This window comes from Drosophila biarmipes, chromosome X (assembly GCF_025231255.1).
Source record: "Drosophila biarmipes strain raj3 chromosome X, RU_DBia_V1.1, whole genome shotgun sequence".
NCBI lineage: Eukaryota > Metazoa > Arthropoda > Insecta > Diptera > Drosophilidae > Drosophila > Drosophila biarmipes.
This window is the reverse complement of record NC_066611.1, coordinates 3,035,096-3,052,052: the sequence shown is the minus strand read 5'-3', so window position 1 is coordinate 3,052,052 and position 16,957 is coordinate 3,035,096. Positions and strand designations below refer to the sequence as shown.

At 48.4% G+C, this 16,957-nt stretch overlaps 3 protein-coding genes across 7 annotated transcripts in view; all 3 read right to left on the bottom strand.

Annotated features, from left to right (window-relative positions):
• The window catches only part of LOC108035795 (uncharacterized), a 43,172-nt gene extending 35,456 nt beyond the window's left edge, over nt 1–7,716 (bottom strand). For 2 of the 3 annotated variants that reach the window (XM_017111536.2, XM_050890596.1), the window contains exon 1: nt 7,509–7,716. The gene's annotated coding sequence lies outside the window, so the exon portion shown is untranslated. Of the gene's footprint in view, nt 1–7,502 lie in introns of all 3 variants that reach the window. The other variant, XM_017111535.2, reaches the window with a different exon arrangement.
• Nucleotides 7,717–8,636: 920 nt separating this feature from the next.
• Nucleotides 8,637–13,434, bottom strand: LOC108035810 (serine protease Hayan). 2 transcript variants are annotated; one of them, XM_017111556.3, is made up of 8 exons: nt 13,061–13,434; nt 12,293–12,378; nt 12,047–12,227; nt 11,061–11,897; nt 10,867–10,934; nt 9,357–9,628; nt 9,109–9,295; nt 8,637–9,022 (listed from the first exon to the last, which is right to left on the bottom strand). In XM_017111556.3, the coding sequence occupies exons 2-8, from the start codon at nt 12,366–12,368 to the stop codon at nt 8,676–8,678; spliced, it is 1,968 nt and encodes a 655-aa protein (XP_016967045.1). In that variant the 5' UTR covers nt 12,369–12,378; nt 13,061–13,434; the 3' UTR covers nt 8,637–8,675. The 2 variants fall into 2 exon arrangements, with proteins under 2 accessions (XP_016967045.1, XP_016967046.1); XM_017111557.3 differs by lacking the exon at nt 11,061–11,897.
• A 754-nt stretch (nt 13,435–14,188) lies between these two features.
• On the bottom strand, nt 14,189–16,636 carry LOC108035821 (serine protease persephone). Of its 2 annotated transcripts, none has more exons than XM_044092913.2 (7): nt 16,493–16,636; nt 15,761–15,845; nt 15,517–15,700; nt 15,338–15,453; nt 14,996–15,279; nt 14,754–14,937; nt 14,189–14,696 (listed from the first exon to the last, which is right to left on the bottom strand). In XM_044092913.2, exons 2-7 carry the CDS (start codon nt 15,834–15,836, stop codon nt 14,350–14,352), a joined length of 1,191 nt encoding a protein of 396 aa, XP_043948848.1. In that variant the 5' UTR covers nt 15,837–15,845; nt 16,493–16,636; the 3' UTR covers nt 14,189–14,349. The 2 variants fall into 2 exon arrangements, with proteins under 2 accessions (XP_043948848.1, XP_016967057.1); XM_017111568.3 differs by having other exon boundaries at nt 16,356–16,635.
• Nucleotides 16,637–16,957: the final 321 nt, after the last annotated feature.

Genomic DNA, 16,957 nt, shown 5'->3' with positions numbered 1-16,957 from the left:
ATGAAGTTCAGGCCGCGCAATTGGCGGCAGACGGCGCGTGCGGTGAACTTTTCTGGCTTCCTTGGCCCTCTGGCTTCCCGGCTCCTCCGCCGCCCGGGCACTGTGGTCCAATCTTACACCTGCTCAGCCCTTCAGGGCTGAGAGCTTGGCGGTCACGGAGGGAAGCTCTAAACGGTTGACAAAAGGCTTCGCTCGGGTTCCGCGAAGGCAACTGTAGCAGATGGTGGGTACACAGAGAGCAAATTTGAATATCCTGGCTACCCACGGGCAGGGGACTCCGTTCGGCTGTGTTTCCATTCATGTTAACTTTTAAGCCACAAACAATATCGATGCAGGACCCAAAACATGCTCTGAAGTCGGGAATTTGCTTGTAGCGAGAAGAAAGTTACACATCAAGTATACGTCATGTTGGCCACGAACATAACGTTCCCTTTGACGAAGTTTATACTCATTTTAAATTCCCTTTACAGCTGGGAAAAATAATATTCAATTTCCTTCGTTTTTAACTCCAAAAAGTTACTTTAACAGACATATAAGGTCATATATCAAGTATACGCCATGTTAGCCACGAAAATATAACTCCTATTGATGAAGTTTTTAGGCATCTAAAATTCCTAAAATTTTAGGCTTAAAAAAATATTATTGCAAGATGCATTTTCGTGTCTAGCGTTTTTTAAACTAAGAAATAAAAATAATTTTCGACTATGTAATTAAGAAGACATATATCAAGTATACGCCATGTTAGCCATTGAAATATGATTAATCCAGTTAGGTAAAAATCAGCTTTTATTCAGTTTAAAGGACCCACATACTCAGTTTTTAAATTTAGCCATCAATGGCACTGGGCTATATCGGCTCGGATTTTAAAGACTTTCATATGGCTTTTGCAAAACATTTCAAAGCATTTAAGAACCAAAATCGCTTGTATCAGCGGTCAATTAATCATTTCTTGTTTCTGGCTCCCAGCACTTGCTTCAATTATAATTTGACAAGATTAATCTGCATCGAGCCACCCGTTTCTCCCGGTGCAGGGGTGGCGCGGAGCGCAGCTTGATTAGATTTGGGGCGGACAAGTCAAGCCACGTCGCGCTTAAGCCCCATCAAATACCGCCGGGCCTGGTGGGCTTTTTATTTTTTACTTTATGTTTTTTATGTTTCCTACGTTATGCCGCCCGCCCCGCCCCTGCCCCCGCCCCGCCCTCGTTATTCATTAACTTTAATGAGTTCATTTGACTGGCGCTCGGGTGGCGCACTGTCGATTTGCGGGCGGGCAATTTTAAAAGGCTTGAAACCGAGGCAAGGTTGCCAGCCTAATTGACAGCCAGTCGTCGCAGTTTGGGCCCAGATGAAAGGCATCTGTGTCACTGCCAGGGGGTGGACCGGGTCCGGGGTGGGGGCTGGGGAGCTGGGGAGCTGGTGGACGGCTTTTAAAGCCCTGGGCGACACTCTGCGCCGGCGGCTAATTGAATTGCATCGCTAATTTCGGGCCTATTAGCTGACGTTTTAGCTCCAAGATGGCCAGCACTCAACACGTTAGCAGGCGAGTCGCTGCACAAGTGGGGCCTTTAAGGGAGCTCCAGCTGGTCCCCGAAAACATGCACATCTTTAAGGGAGAAGCAGCCCCAGCTGGTTAATTAGGTTTGAGCATTACAAATTGACTAGATGACAATGCAAAAGCCCCAGAAGAAGATAAACCTCTTCTGCCCCAATAAAGCCCAGCGAATTCCTTTAAACTTCCATGCAAAGGCCGCCGTTTTAGGACGCCTTGGGATGGCGAAAAATTAACAAAGTCAGCGTCCTAATAAGGGGATTATGGGCCGTGTTATGGCCATTAGCTGCAATTCCACGCTTCTTTTTTATGGCGAATTTTGTAATTTGCTGACGGAATGCCGGGCGTAAAGTAAAACATTCAAAGTCTCCCGCGTAATTGACAAGGGTGCAAGGATTTATAGCAACCCAGCCGGATGTTTGTTTTTCGGGTACTGGGGGCCTGTTGCGAAAAATGCACAGAATATATACTTTTTAAGTAAGCACCGACTCCAATGAAGAACTTTACGAAAAGTATATTAAAAGGACTTTGGACTGATCCCAAAACCTTGAAATAATCGATATCCCCTAGCCTTTTCACTGGGGTCCATCATAATCACCACCTGACTTATGACAGCTCCGGTTTCGAAATTGGATATTTCCACAGCAGATTTCGGGGTGGGCCTGGGACTTGCCATTACCTTGCCACACACTCTCCGGCGAATCACTCGAGCGGATTCTTTGCAATGTCGAGTGCCGTCGCCGCCAGAGTTGCCACAGTTGCCACAGTTGCAGAACGCCCCCTCCCCGGCGTTCCCATTCAGTTGTTAAGAGCAGAGCGTGACAACATTTTTAATTACATGCCACACAGGCGGCTGAAAGCAGCAACAGGCATAGGCATTCAAGCACCAAGTACGACAACAAAGCTGGAAAATAATTTACGCATTTTACACGCACCCCGAGTGAAACTTTCGGCTGTGCCCCAGCGTTGTTCTTTGGCGCTTTCATTAGGGAAATCCATACGGCGCTTCGGGCCGGGAAAGGGGCAGGCGCGCTCCTACGAGTTTTTACGATTCCGGCGGGGAAGGGGCGAGTCCTGGCGCGGCTGCCTTGCCGCATGCAGCCCAGAGCACGCGCCGCTGTTTGCCCAAAACCAAATGGGAATGGTAGCCCAGGAGCAAGGTGCACGGAGAAAAAATACGTTCCTAAATTCCGATTTTTCTCGGGGTTAAGAGAGGATAAGTCAGGCACTTCATGAAGTCATCGGCACCGGGAAAACATATCTGTTTTAATTTCATACATGTTGTGTGTAAAGTATAGCAAATAATGTGTAATATCGTAAAACCACAGCCAGACAGACGTACCTAAATTGAAATAGAACTGTTTAAATTTAAAAAGATAGTGGGTTTACACGGTGCCTATTTCGTGTAATTGATGCAGAAAGCAAGTTAGTGCATAAACAGGACTTATCGAACGATGAAACACAGAAGTTTGCCAGGAATTCACTTTATGTGGTATGCTTGAAGTACTGAGAAGCACTTTCAATTCATGAATACACGTATTCAAAAATTCATGAAGTTTACTACATAAACGTGGAACTTCCTATATTGCTAGTAAGACAGGTGATGTATATTGTAAGCCCAAGACTATAATATAGAATATATTTGGCTATCCTTTTTCTAAGTTTTTGTAGCAAGCTCTTGCATTGTTCATATATCCTCCTTAGTCGTGTTCCCCAGAGTTTTCCACCGTGCGTCTGCAGAGACAGGAGGCATATGGAAATTGGGCGAGCGGGAAATGGGAAATGGGAAATGGGAAATGGCAGCACACACGTGCTAAGCCCGAGTCAAGGGGAATCGATTAAATTTCTTTTAATGCCCGACCATAAATTTCCCTCTCGAGCTCCCTTTTCCATTGTCAACGACCTTTCAGCGGACGCCAAGAACGCACAGGACGAGCAGCCGGGGCCAGAAAGAGCAACAGAAACTGGAACACAAACAGAAACAGAGCCAGTGCCAGAGCCAGAGCCCCTCCCGCCGAAAAAAAGAAGATAAAATAAAATGAGAATAAAGCAAAAATTATGTCTAACGTCACATCGCCGAGTTCAGCTGATTCTTTATCAGCGCTAAGTGCCCGGGATCCATCTACCCCACTTCCGCTGATTACGTATGCCATTTGTTGTGTGCGAGGGCCAATGGCAGGCCGACAGCGACTCCACGGCCCAGGGAATCCTTTCCCGGATGCAGCCCTTGTCAACCCGAGGGTGTGGAGCCGTGCGCGACTCAATAGCCGATTGGCAGGCAGGACTATTGCTCCTTATCCGCAAGTTAATTAAACTTAAGTGTACTGTCTCTAGCTGCATTAGAAATATTCACCTCCTCTGATGCCCAAATTCAAGCAATAGATTTACGTGGCAAGCGGGTTTTCAAGTGATCCCCTAAAGCAGGCTCACAGGGATTGCTGGGAAATAGTAATCCGATGAGGAACAGAAGGCCACCCAGCCACCCAGTCAACAAACTCTAGCTTATTTCAAGCAGAGCTTAAAGTGACACCTCCAACTAGCTTCAGTTTATAATCCCCTTTGTTTGGCATAATCTCTGGACCGAAAGATGTGAATCGTTCTAGGGTATCTGCCGCTTCGACCCGTCCCGCCAGCCCCAACGCTTCGCTGGCGAAATGAGAGATTTGCGAGGAGATTTACGCGAAACACCGAAATGAACTTTTGTGTGTAGATTTATGTGCAGTCGCCTTTCTCCCGCTTCCGGGGCGGGGGGCAGCAGGGGCCCAGGACCCAGGGGCTAAGTAACTATCGCCATTAGCTGCTTGGTTTTGGCCCTCGAGGAGGCGCCCGCCCCGGCATTCGGAGCCTTGTATCTAGGCATTTTTATTGCTGCATTCCGAGGAACAACATCAAACGGCGCAGAAATCATCGCTTAAGTCAGCTTTGCGGGGCTGTTGTGGGCCACGCCCGGGTCCCGGGCCACATCCAGCATTGATTCCGCGCCGCAAGGAGCTCCGCAGGTGGGAGCCGGGACAAAGGCCGAGACCGAGACCGAGACCGAGATTGAGATTGCGTTCGGGGAGGGGTGCAGTGCGGAATGTGGCTGTAAATAGAAGTAAAACGCTGCACTTTAATCTGCGCGGGAATGCGGAGCTGCCGAAAAAGGTGCCCCACAGCGGGCAACCTCCCCCCGGGAGGTGGGATTACATTTCGGCGCATGAATATTCAATGGAATCGGGTTGGGAGAACGCCGAAAGTCAATGGGCCTTAAAATGGCCTTTACGGCTGCCGATCATAAAGTTAATGCTGCACCTGATGAGAGCGAGTTGGATGGGTACAGCAGGTCCAGGGCTACTGTCTGGGCTGACTATTTGCTAATTAAGGCCAGCCCAAACATGGCTGGGCAGTGGATAAATACGCCTTGGCCAGGTCGAGTTGCGAGTGTGTGTTTGGCCACGACACCCACAGCGGCCAATAAAAATATTATTAGTACGCCAGCGACAACACATGGCTTGCACGGAGCGAAACGGCACTGGGGCCCGGCCAACCGGCTTATTATTGTTATTTTATTCCGATCATCAAAACGACTCATCAAAATTAGGCTTGTAGCGCACTAATGATGCCCTGGCCTCTATTTCTCCCAGTGTGCCCTTATCGCCGCGTTGGCACCGTCGTTCGGGCTGATGGAAGTGGAAATGGCCTGGGAAACGGGGCGAAGGCGAAGGGAAATTAGCGGCAGCGCGCACATCAGCCATCAAGAGCAGTTGGGTGTGTTTTAGCCATAAATTTATTAACTTAGTGTCACATTTATAGCCGCTCCGCCAACCGCCAGCACCGCAAGGGGCCAGGACAGGATAGTTGGCCCGGGAGGATGGCGAGGATGCGCTGGCGGCGGAGGCGGCTGTAAAGTCAACTTGAAAACCCGCTGACCGATTCCCAATTGACGGGGCATCCGGCAATAGAGCGATTATCTAGGACTGGTGACGACTCGAAGGGAACTTAAAGACCTCTTTAAGAACCGCCTAAAATCCCGGAAGGGCAAGCATCAAGGTGGGTAAGTGTTGCTCTGCTCTGAGCTACTTGTAATTGACGTAATTGGAAGCTATGAGTTATTTGTCACAAGGAAGCTAAATTAAGGCCAATCAATCATTCTTGCTTTAAGCGCCTACATTAATACGCGATTTTTAATAAAAAGTATTTTATTAAACTCAAATAAGAGTTTTTGTAAAAGGTAATAATATGATTATAAATGTTAAAAAGTGGTAACAGTTGTAAAATAAATGTACAACTTAAAGAATTTTTATTTATTTCAATAAACTTGCACCGTCTTTAAAGAATTTTTATTTATTTAAATAATCTTGCACCGTCTTTAAAGAATTTGTATTTATTTAAATAATCTTGCACCGTCTTTAAATCTCAGAGCACAAAAGCTTTAAATCGAATGTGCCAATTTAAATTTGCATCACAGCTTTTTTAGCGTTCAAAGAAAAAATTTAAATATATGTATGCGCCTTTGATTGAGTTCGCCCCCTTTGAAATCGATTTAAAGAACTATTAAATTTTGGTGCACAGAAAAAACAGGCGAGGTTGTGTTTGAAAAACAGGATTAAAAAAACCTTTCAAAATGGGTAAAACAAAATTTATACGAAAACTTCTGAAACAAAATTAATAATTTGATTTTTAAAACCTAGACAAAATTTAAGAATCAACAAAATTATATAGCAAACGTGGCTTAAGGCCACAGTAACTATAGCTGCAATAAAAAATTTCAATTTATTAGCTTGGGAATAAATAAATAATGAAATATATATTTTTGAAATATATAGATATGTAACCCTGGTACACCAAAAAAAAAAAAATAGGTAAGGCTGAGTGTGCAAAAACACGATTCAAAAGCAAAAAATAGCGTTATAAAAAGAGACAACAAATATTTGTATAAAAACTATTAAGACAAAATATACATTTATGCCTTTAAAACCTAGACAAAATCAAAATGCCCCTAATTTTTTAACAAACGTAGCTTAAGGCCACGGTAACTATAGCTGCAATAAAAAATTGCAATTGTACATTTTTTAAATATATAGATAACCCTGGTAATTCGACTTTCAGAAGCATTGAGTTTTGGTACACAGTAAAAATAGGCGAGGCTGTGTGTGCAAAAACACGATTAAATAATAAAAAACTAAAAAACTTTAACTTAATTTTCGTATGAAAACTTTTAAAAACCTAAACATTGTCAAAATGTAAATAGGTAATATTAGCTTTAGCTGCATTAAAATATTTTAAATTTTTAAAATATATAGGTAGCTGTGTTTCCACCCATAAACATTTTTCGGCCGTAAATTATTTAAATTAAATATGTTAAATGTTATAAGGAAAGCATATTTTAATAAATTGTAAAGTTTTGGTAGTTTTATGTTTTATATTTTTGGTCCCTATTTTATTAATAAATTGAGGGGTCTTTTTAATGGAACTCTAAAATTAAATTTTTAAGTATCTGTTTCGATTTCAAAGCTGTGAATCGTTTTGGGGAGGGCTCCTTTCCGGCTCCCTTACAGTTCTCCGATCCCGAGGAGCACTCCTCCCGGCAGTCCGCCCCGGATCAACTAAGCGATTTGTACCAAAGTCCGAGCGTACTTAAGGTGGCTCCGAAATCCGGGGCGAGTGCGCCGGGTCCGGGCTCATTTGTCAAGCTGGCTTAGCCAGACTTAGCCGAGCCGGAGGGCGGGGCACCCACGCACTGCCCCGCCGAGGAGTCGGAGTCATTAGTCGCGGGCCGCGCACCTGTTGGGTGGCCGTGGGCGCCGGGGGGGCCGTTCGATCGGATCAGGAGCCCTTATCGCGTGGCCGGAACAGATGTCCCGCCGGAATCAATTTCCCACCGCGGACGTGTGTGCCGCCGATAAGTGTTCGCGCGGCGAGGGCGATAAACACAGTCGCTGGCCCACAGACAAGCACACAGAGATCGACTTACACTTACGGTTGCAACTGTCGCTGGAAGTGCCGCCCTCGGGTCAGGCCGCCGAAATCATGGGGGCGAAGGTCACTCAAAAAAAAGAACACCAAGTAGGCGCAGAGGTAAACAAATGTGCCCGACGCGAGCCCGGAAGTCGTTCAAACCCAACGGATTCGAGACCGAGTCGAGACTCTGCAGATGCACCTCCACCGATGCAGGCTAACCGACAGCTTCGCAGTCTCGCGACCAACTGAGCCCGAGGAGTCCTGGCAGCGGCATTTAAGCAGTCCCGCCTTGCTGCCCGCAGGAGCGCGGCCTTGGGGGCGGTGGGCGGTGGGTGGTCGTGGACGGCGCAGTAAGCCAGCCGGCGGCAGCTTGTAACGGGTCGCACAGCTGGCTGCCGAAGCTCAGTAAGCAGCTTTCCGCAGCTTTCGCCGGCGCCAGCTGGCAATGCCGCCCGCAGCGAGCTTTCGCGCTCGCTCTCTCTCTCTCTCTCACCTGTTTACGTACGAGCGTGTGAGGGGCAGACAGCGATAACTTGACAGCTGCCCAAGACCAGGGATGCAGGAAAACGGCGCCTGGAAAACGGCTGGAGCTGGAAATACCCCGTACTCGTCAGTACTCGGGGTTGCCACTAAATCAATTTTTGTGATTTCCTTTTCTGTAACCTACACAGAAAAAAATGTTGGTAAAATTGCACAATACAGTGGTAAAATGGGCCAAAGCCAGCGAATTGGCCATTTTACCACTAAATAGTTTCTTACGCAATTTAAGAGGTTGCTCGATACATATAGTGAATATAAAATAAATGGATACATTTAATTGAAACTTTTACACATGTTCATCACTGTGGCGTGGTAATCTAAAAACACTCTAAAAATAATGTGGAATTTACAAATCGCTGTTCCAAGACGCTAGAGCCGGTTGGGAATTATAAACAACACTTTGCAGAAGATTTGTAAAGTTAGTGTCGCATACTTTGGGGTGGACGATTTTGCGCAAACTATCTTCAATGGTCAATTTAGGATATTTCGGGATCTGGTGAAGAAGTACACATTCGGCAACCTGCCTGGTTAGCCTGTCATCACCGCATCCCTGCACCTGTAATGGGAACTCCCTACCAACCCTGGGGACGCAACACCGTGAACCACCTTCCGTTCAAACTAAGTTTATTGCAGATCAAGAGACTCCTCACACCCGGTTCGCCGGCCACACAATGCCCTCGATGTAGTCCAGGAAGGAGCTGACTCGTGTGTAGAGGCCCGGGGTCTTGGTGGCGCAGCCGAAGCCCGAGGAGATCACGCCCAGGATCGAGTACAAGTTGTCCACCGGGTCCGTCTCCAGTATGAGCGGTCCCCCGGAGTCGCCCTGGCAGGCGTCCTTCACCTGGTTCCTGTCCGCCGCGCACAGCAGCGAATCGATCACGCCCTGCTTCAAGGCCCGGATGGTGCTCGGCTGCTCGGCGAAGGATGCGTTGCACTTGTCCACCGGCACCAGGTCCAGGCCAGCCCGCAGCAGGATCTTCGACCTGGCGCGATCTGCAAATGGGGGCAGGCAGACGAGAACGCATTTGTATTGTTGGGGCTTTGACTATTGCTGTCCCAAGCATTATATATCCACTTACTAGTCACATTCATGACGCCCCAGCCGGCGACAAAAACTTTCGAGTCAATGGGTGGACTGGCGCGATCTATGTAGAGACAGGCAGGACGAATGGTGTCGGACTCCCTGGCATCCTCGGCCAGTTCCAGGATGGCGATGTCGTTGTACTTGCTACTGCTGGTGTAGTTCGGGTGAATCTGGGTGGCAACCTGTCGACGAAACCGGCTTCAGCTTGGCAAAACTCGGACAGTCGGACCCCTCGATCCTTACCACTCTGATGTCCTGGAAGCCCGCCGTGGGGTTCTCGATGGCCACCGTACCCAAGCGGACGAAGGCTGGTGTAGTGCTGTCGCTGTTGACGCAGTGGGCGGCCGTGAGGACGAAGCGGCTGGCGATGAGCGATCCTCCACAGCGGAACTCCACGGTTCCGAAGGTGTTGTACGCGATGGCCGCCATGTGAGGATAGACCCCCAGGTCCACGGGTGTGCCGCCCAGGATGTGCACCGTTAGGGGCCTGTCGCCGGACCGGATCCTCGCGCAGGCTGGAGACGGAAATTGATTCGAGACTCTTGTATTTACTGATGCCAAATTATTTTCATATTAAACACTTAAGCGTTTGATTTATAATTTGTATTCCAAAACTATATTTTAAACAATACTATTAAGCATATAGTGCATTAAAATTTGAATGTAATTATTTTCTACAATCAATCCCATGGGAGATATTGGATGTTGAAGTATATCACTTTATATAAAATAGAACAAAAACACCTCTAATCGAGGTAAAAATTTAGTTACGATGACACCTACGGCAGACAAAAGTTCTGATATCAACTTGTATGATTAAAATGTCTTTACGATCTACTACAAGAATGCATTACTTAATTTTGTACAACTAGATGAATAGCGGGCGTATTTATCCCTACCGGCTGCAACGGATCAAATTTTCCAGATTTTCACTTTTACACTTTCACTGCTCTTTCTCCTATATCAATAGATTTTCTTAAAATCTTGGTATGCCAGCCTTCTAGCTTATTGCACTCATAACAATCGGATGATTACAGCGGATTTTCATTTCTTTGTGTATATATAGTAGTCGCCTGCGCACATCCCCCTGGTGCGCTTCGTCACTACGTGGACTGCCGTGCACAGTGATTAATTATGGAAGGGAAATCATAACTTTAGCGTTGTCTTTAGAAAATGTAAATTTATAAATTTACGAATCTGAGGTTCGATCGTCTCGTCTTTGTAGCGCGCATAGAGATATTTTTGTTATTCTTCCCATTGTTGTGTGATATTTGGAAATTAGTTCATTGTTTATTTAATTCATTTAATTAAATTTTAATTTATTTATGTGATTGTATAACTTATATATTCACAGCTATGTTCGTCACTATGTGGACTGCCATCCACAGGGATATATTATAGAGGGGAATCATAATTTCAGCTTATTCGTTATAAAATGTAAAATCACAAATTTGTGATGCTGAGGTTTAATCGTCACGTCTTTGTAACTCGTTTTTGTTATTTTTCCCAATATTGTATGATATTTTGAAATAAGTTTATTAATTATTTTAATAGTTTTATGATTGTATAACTTATATATTCACAGCTATGCTAGCAGCATTTGCAAAATAGCTTTCTGTCACTAAAGTCTATCTTTCTGAAGAATTCGCGCTCTTGAATGCTTTTTTAGGCTTGGTTTTTGTTTAATGTTTAATGTTTATAAGAGCCTTAAAAGGTCCTGAGGATGGTAATCTTAACCCAGAAAGAGACTCACCTAACGCCGCTGGTCGCTCATTATCCGGGACATTGACGCGTGAGGGACTGGTGCTGGGCGTCGTCGAACTGCGAGAGATGGAAAACAGAAGCGATTATTGGGGGCTACGAAGGATTCCGCCTGAGACAGAGACTGCATGCGGCTCCCTGGCTGAGGCCAACTGATGTCCATGCCAAAACTAAGCTCAGACAAACCGCAACTCGGCTGAAGTAAAGGTGCTGGGACTCGGTGCCTCGTCCAGGTCGTTGCTGGGCTCCTGCCAAGGCTCCGGTTGGGGATCCACGACCCTGTCCTGGCCCCGAAACCGGTAGGGCTCGAAAGGATCCATCACTGTCGAGGGCATGGGAGTGGGCGTAGGCGAGGGCGCAGGCGGCGCTTGGGGCTCCATGGGGACTTCCCGAGCCGGCTCGATCTCCATTCCCTGCAGCCGCAGTCGATCGTTGACCAAGTGGATGAGATTGCTGTTACTAGAGCCGGGATCAGGATTCTGCGGCTTTTGCGGTCTCGAGCGGGGCGTGGTCAATGGGCGGTTTACAATCCGCGGCTCACGGTTTTCCCAGCCCCACTGCGGCTCCATCCAGGGTCTCTGCGTGTTTGCTGTGGGTGTAGTTTTCGGAGGAGCGATGCCCCAAGCGCCCACGTTCTGAATGGGCTCTTGGGTGGGCATGGACCCGTGGATGGGCATATTCATGGATTGGTGGCTCGGCATATTCATGGATTGGTGGCTCGGCATATTCATGGATTGGTGGCTTGGCATACTCATGGATTGGTGTGTTGGCTTATTCATGGACTGGTGGGTGGGCATCTTTAGGGACTCGTGGGTTTTCTGTGGCTTGACCGTGGTGCTAAGGAGCTTATTGAAGTCGAAAAAGTTTTGGTTGTCGTCCAGTCGAGATTCCCTAACCTTCGCCCGTTCGGTGGTCGTGGGAGGCAGTGGCCTCGGCTTCGGCTCCGGCTCCGGCTCTAGATCTGGATCCGGTAGCCTGCTGCGCTCGGAGCTCGTGGCAGGGACTTGGACCTCGGGAGCTCGGCTGTGAGGGTGAGAAGGGTTAGTCTGGCGGGGACGCCGGGAAGCGGGGCGTGCAACATCGGCGGGCACAAAGCGCAGGCGGGACACACACACAAGCACAGAGGGCAAACAGGACGATAGACACACAGGCGTTGACAAGGACACGCTTACTCAGTGGGACAGCAGGCGACGGTGGGGCAGCAGATGATCTCCTCGCGCGCCCCGAAGCCACAGCTCGGCACCTGGTTGGTGGACAGCGCCCCCGACCTGAGGTATCCTTCGATGTTGTTGCAGGCCGAGGAGGCGCGGCAGATTCCCGGAATGTCCGACTTGACCGTGCACGGATCGCCCTCTGCAACGAGAAATGGCCCGAGCTGGGGAGGATCTGGTGCACAACCCTAGGAGCTTTCTACATACCATCCCCGACTGTAAGCTGGGCGGAGGTTGCCAGTACCAGGAGGCCCAGAAGGAAGTTCCCTCTCGCCGAGGTCATCTTCAGTCAGCTGAAATTCCCGGAGCATTAGTGGGCACTAGTGAATCCCATAATTGGGTAACCTTATCTGCGGGAATCGAACTTGGAAAACCCTTTGCGACAGGGGAAGCCCTTGTAAAAAGTTGGAGGAAAACGCGCCAGATCTGTTTCTTTCATCAGCTCGGCTTTCAGCTGATTAAACCGAAGCTGCCATTGACCCACTTAAGATTTGTTATAGTGTGAAAACAAAAATATTCTCTACGATGTCGTAGACTTCAACCCAGACTTCGGTCGTTATTTACTGGCTATCTATGGAGCGGAAAGTTATTGTCTGCTGATTACGAGAATTTCACCAGCAGCGGCGGGTGAGATCAGATGATTCACCTGGGGGCCTGCCGTTTATCTGTACTGGGAGTTAACCACGGGCTAGAGACGTTACCCGCGACCCGATATCGGACCTCTTTCGCTAATTGCTGATAAGGAGGGAGCACCTGCCGAGAATGCCCTCTGTTGACAAGCCGTCAATCTGCCTGGAACTCTGCTATCTGAGGTATTAGGGAATAATTAGGTCCGCAAACCGACCGTCGACTCTGTGCTGGAGCCAGGTACCTGTATCATTGATAATCAGCTTCCGGCTTCCGGAGTAATTTTCCCCTTGTAAGCACACCTACTGTCGGGCGTTCTGGCATGCAATATGTAGATCACCCACTTACCAGTGACCACTGTCCACTTTCCGCTGTCCTCCTTATCGGACGCACCTTTGACACGACCTTTTTCGGTCTCTGATAAGGGACTACGTATACGTGCGGACGATGTTTATTGAGTGCGTCGAGCACTGAGAATCGGCAATCAGGCTCGGCGCGGCACAATACAGCACAGAACAACAGCACAGAAAATAAAGCAGCACAAAAATAAAAAGTAAATAAAACCAAGCGAATCACGAAAAACACAGCAAAAGCACACCAGCAGGGCCAATAAAGCTGAAAACCGGTGGCTATCGCTGGGCAAAACCGAACGGATCGCGGGACCGGCGGAACGGGCTGGCTATTTCGTGGCTGTGACCGCTCAGCAACGCTTCGCCCAGGCAACTGAAGCCCAGCTTGGCACTCGCGGAGCCCACTGAACTGCGGCCAAGAAGCGCCGGACCCGGCGGCTGATAGCACCCAGGCCGCTCCTCTCCGCTCCTCTCCGCTCCCGCCGAGCGGCGAACCGGTTTCCCTCCCAGCACTTCGCAGAATCGCAGAACGATCCGAAGCGATCAGAAGCCAGCACACACAAAGCACAAAGGCAGCCTGTAATTAGCAGGGGAAGCCGCGGCACGGAGGCTGTAGACCTCAGGATACCGTGTAGGAAGCCACTTTTAGAACTACTCTCTGTGTATTAGTTCCCAAAGTATACCTTTTTTGCTTGTGTTACCTACATCCCTTGGGGGGAGTGGTGACCCCTACATCGCTTGCAGCTTCAACCCAATCGAATATAATGACGAGGAATGTGGTAACTAAGTTATAACCCCCTTGGTAATACTTGTATTTATGTAGTAATTCGCAAGACCATGCCTTTTCTTTGTGAAAACTACATTCATTAAGTAGGTGGTGACCCAGAGATCGATTGTCACTTGGTACCAATCGAATGAGGTATCCTAAAAAAACATACTAAAGCTATGCGATTGAATTTTACAAGATATTCTAGAAATATCTTTTGTCTCAAGTGAATAATTTGAAACCTACCAAAAACCCATTTCCAAGGCATCAGGCACATCTTTAAGAAAAAGGCACTAGGACTTCCTAGGACTAGAGCTCCCATAAAAGTATCAAAAAATTTCCCATACAGTGCCTAAAAGCTTTCGTTATCTTAACTTAATATATTTTATTGGTATTGAATTGATTGGATCGCAGTGCTCTTGGAGATCACAGACGTGTGTATGCCAATTTGGTGGATCTAGCTCTTAACCCTAACCAAGTTAGGGTCTAAGTTGCCCAGGCCATCCTGATCTGCGATCACGTCACACCCGATTGTCCGGCCAAACGATGCTCTCGATGAAGTCCAGATAGGAGGACACCCGCGTGTAGAGACCCGGCGTAACGGTGGCGCAGCCGAATCCCGACGAGATGACGCCCACGATCGTGTACAGGCCGTCCTCGACGTTGAGTTCGTGGATGAGCGGACCCCCTGAGTCGCCGTGGCAGGCGTCGGCTATCTGCCTTTGGTCTATGGCGCACATCAGGGAGTCGATCACGCCCTGCTTCAGCACCCGAATGGATCCCGGCTGCTCGGCATAGGATATGTTGCACTGGTCCAGGGTCACCAGCTCCAGACCAGCGCGCAGCAGGATCTTGGAACGCGCCCGAGCTGCGGATGGTTGAAGATGTTAAAAAATGGAGAATCGCTTTAGTACCCACTACCCACTGGTTACGTTGAGGACTCCCCAGCCGGCGACGAACAGCTTGGCGTTCGAGGGCGGATCGACGGGTTCCGTGTGAAGACAAGCGGGACGGATGTTGTTCGTCTCGACCACGTCCCGTTCCAGCTCCAAAACGGCGATGTCGTTGTACTTGTTGCCCACGTATTGCGGATGGATCTTCACGCTCCGCTGAAAGTATAGTTTAGAATGAGCCATAGACGGAGCTCCAACGACTTCGCGGACTTACCACAACGATGTCCTGGTAGTTCTTGTCGGGATTCTCAATGTTCACCGCTCCCAAGCGGACGAAGGCCGGCGTATTGGCATCGTTGTTGACACAATGGGCGGCGGTGAGGACGAATCGACTGGCGATCAGCGATCCGCCGCACCGAAAATCGGTCCCGAAGGTGATGTAACCGATGGCCGCCATGTGGGGATAGACCCCAGGGTCCACGGGGTAACCACCCACAATGTGGATAACCAGCTGATTGCCGAGCTTCTTCTCTTTCTGTTCCCGAATCTTCTTGCAGGCTGTGCAGAGAGACTTAAGGAATAAGCAAGGGATCTGTAGGGTGGCCGAAATACCCACCTGCCACTGCGGGCCGATCACCGCCTTCCGTGGGCACATCCACACGCCCTATGGTTTGGACTGCCCCGCCCGCCGGAGTGCGTGCGATGGTCCTGGTGGGCACACTTGTCCTTGTACTGCAAGGAATAGAATCGTACATATTATGATTTCAATGCGAACTCAATGGACCCGGGGACTACCTGTTACCACAGCACGGCGTGGTGGGACAGCAGAAGATCTCGCCCCAAGCACCGAGGCCACAGCTGGGCACCTCGTTCAGCGTTAGGACTCCCGACTTGATGTAGCCGTCGATCAGCGGCTCACAGTCGGAGGCGCTGCGGCACATTCCTGGCATCGAGTCCGTCACCTTACAGGCCTCACCCACTGCAACGAACGGAGGTCTGGACAAGCCGTTCGATTTGGCCGGGGAGTACTAAAACTTACCTTTTCCGGCTGCATCAGCGGATGAGCAGCTGACGAGCAGGAAGGTCCCGATTAGCAGGGGCAAAGTCAGTGGCATCTTAGTTGACTGTGAAGAAAAAAGAGTTCAATCAAGCATGCAAATGCAAAGTAAATATATAACTCAAAGAGCGTGGTCCTAGCTGATTAAAGTAAACCTATCATTGACCGATTTGCGATTACATATATGCTAAATACGCAATACTGTCTGTCCTGCTGCTGGAATTGTAAAGGGGTAGGAGGGCTTATCTTCTTTAAGATAGTATTTCACCATTAAATGGAAAACAGAACTTGGCCAGGTTGGAGCGGTTGATTCACCTTTTCGGGGGTCTGTAATCTCTGGTCTGTCACTCACTGCTAGAAGTATTTATAGCCGATATCGAGAGCCTCCCAAACTATTTAAGACAGGGATTTGCTTCTGATAAGGGTAGAACGCCAGTTTGTGGGATAGAGCTTTGCCCAAATTAATTTCGAGTGGTGGCTTTTTCAGGGGCCTCAAATAAAGTGCACTTATTGCGAGGATATCAGCGGTTATATTATTATTATGGGTTAAGAGGTCTGATCTCCCCATCGAACCCACCTGGAACACGACCCTTTCCCAGCCTTTGATAAGGAAATTCGTATGTGATTCGACGTTATTGGAGTGCATCGAACACTCCGCATACGGCAATCAGAAGCAAGAAAAAACAAAACAATAAATCAAGCAAAACTGCACACCAGCAAAGCCAGTAAAGCTGAGAACCGGTGGCTATGGCGACGAGTATCTGGACGTTATGGCACTAAACGCGGCTGGTTGGAACGGCCAGTCTGAGGCGCAGGTTCTGACCGCTCAGCAAAGCATCTCCTAAGCAACTGAGCCCCGATCCGGGACCATTCGGTGGAGCCCAGTCTACGAGCTAGGCAGCTGATAGCTCGTGATCGCTCCTCTCTGCAACCGGTTTTGCCTCCGACAGTTTTCAGAATCAAAGCCAGAACCGATTCAAAATAATCGGAAAACCCGAGCAAGGCTTTTTGTGCACAGATAAACATAAATAGACGACGAGAGGGGAGTGCCAATTATGATTTCTTAGTTTGATCAGTCAATTCCAAGTACCCAATCCGTGACTCAGTTCCTCTGGGTTTCTTGGGACCAGGAAACTACTGGAGAGCACACGAGCGCGGGCAAGTCTTGAAAGGAACGGA

Coding starts and splice junctions, on each gene's coding strand:
- LOC108035810 (XM_017111556.3), bottom strand. CDS start 12,368: ATGACCTCGGCGAGAGGGAACTTCCTTCTGGGCCTCCTGGTACTGGCA. Junction 11,898..12,046: donor GTCGCCTGCTGTCCCACTGA/GTAAGCGTGTCC, acceptor TCACCCTCACAG/CCGAGCTCCCGAGGTCCAAG. Junction 9,629..10,866: donor TGAGCGACCAGCGGCGTTAG/GTGAGTCTCTTT, acceptor TTCCGTCTCCAG/CCTGCGCGAGGATCCGGTCC.
- LOC108035821 (XM_017111568.3), bottom strand. CDS start 16,424: ATGCACTCCAATAACGTCGAATCACATACGAATTTCCTTATCAAAGGC. Junction 15,846..16,355: donor GGGAAAGGGTCGTGTTCCAG/GTGGGTTCGATG, acceptor TTTTCTTCACAG/TCAACTAAGATGCCACTGAC. Junction 15,280..15,337: donor TGATCGGCCCGCAGTGGCAG/GTGGGTATTTCG, acceptor CTCTCTGCACAG/CCTGCAAGAAGATTCGGGAA.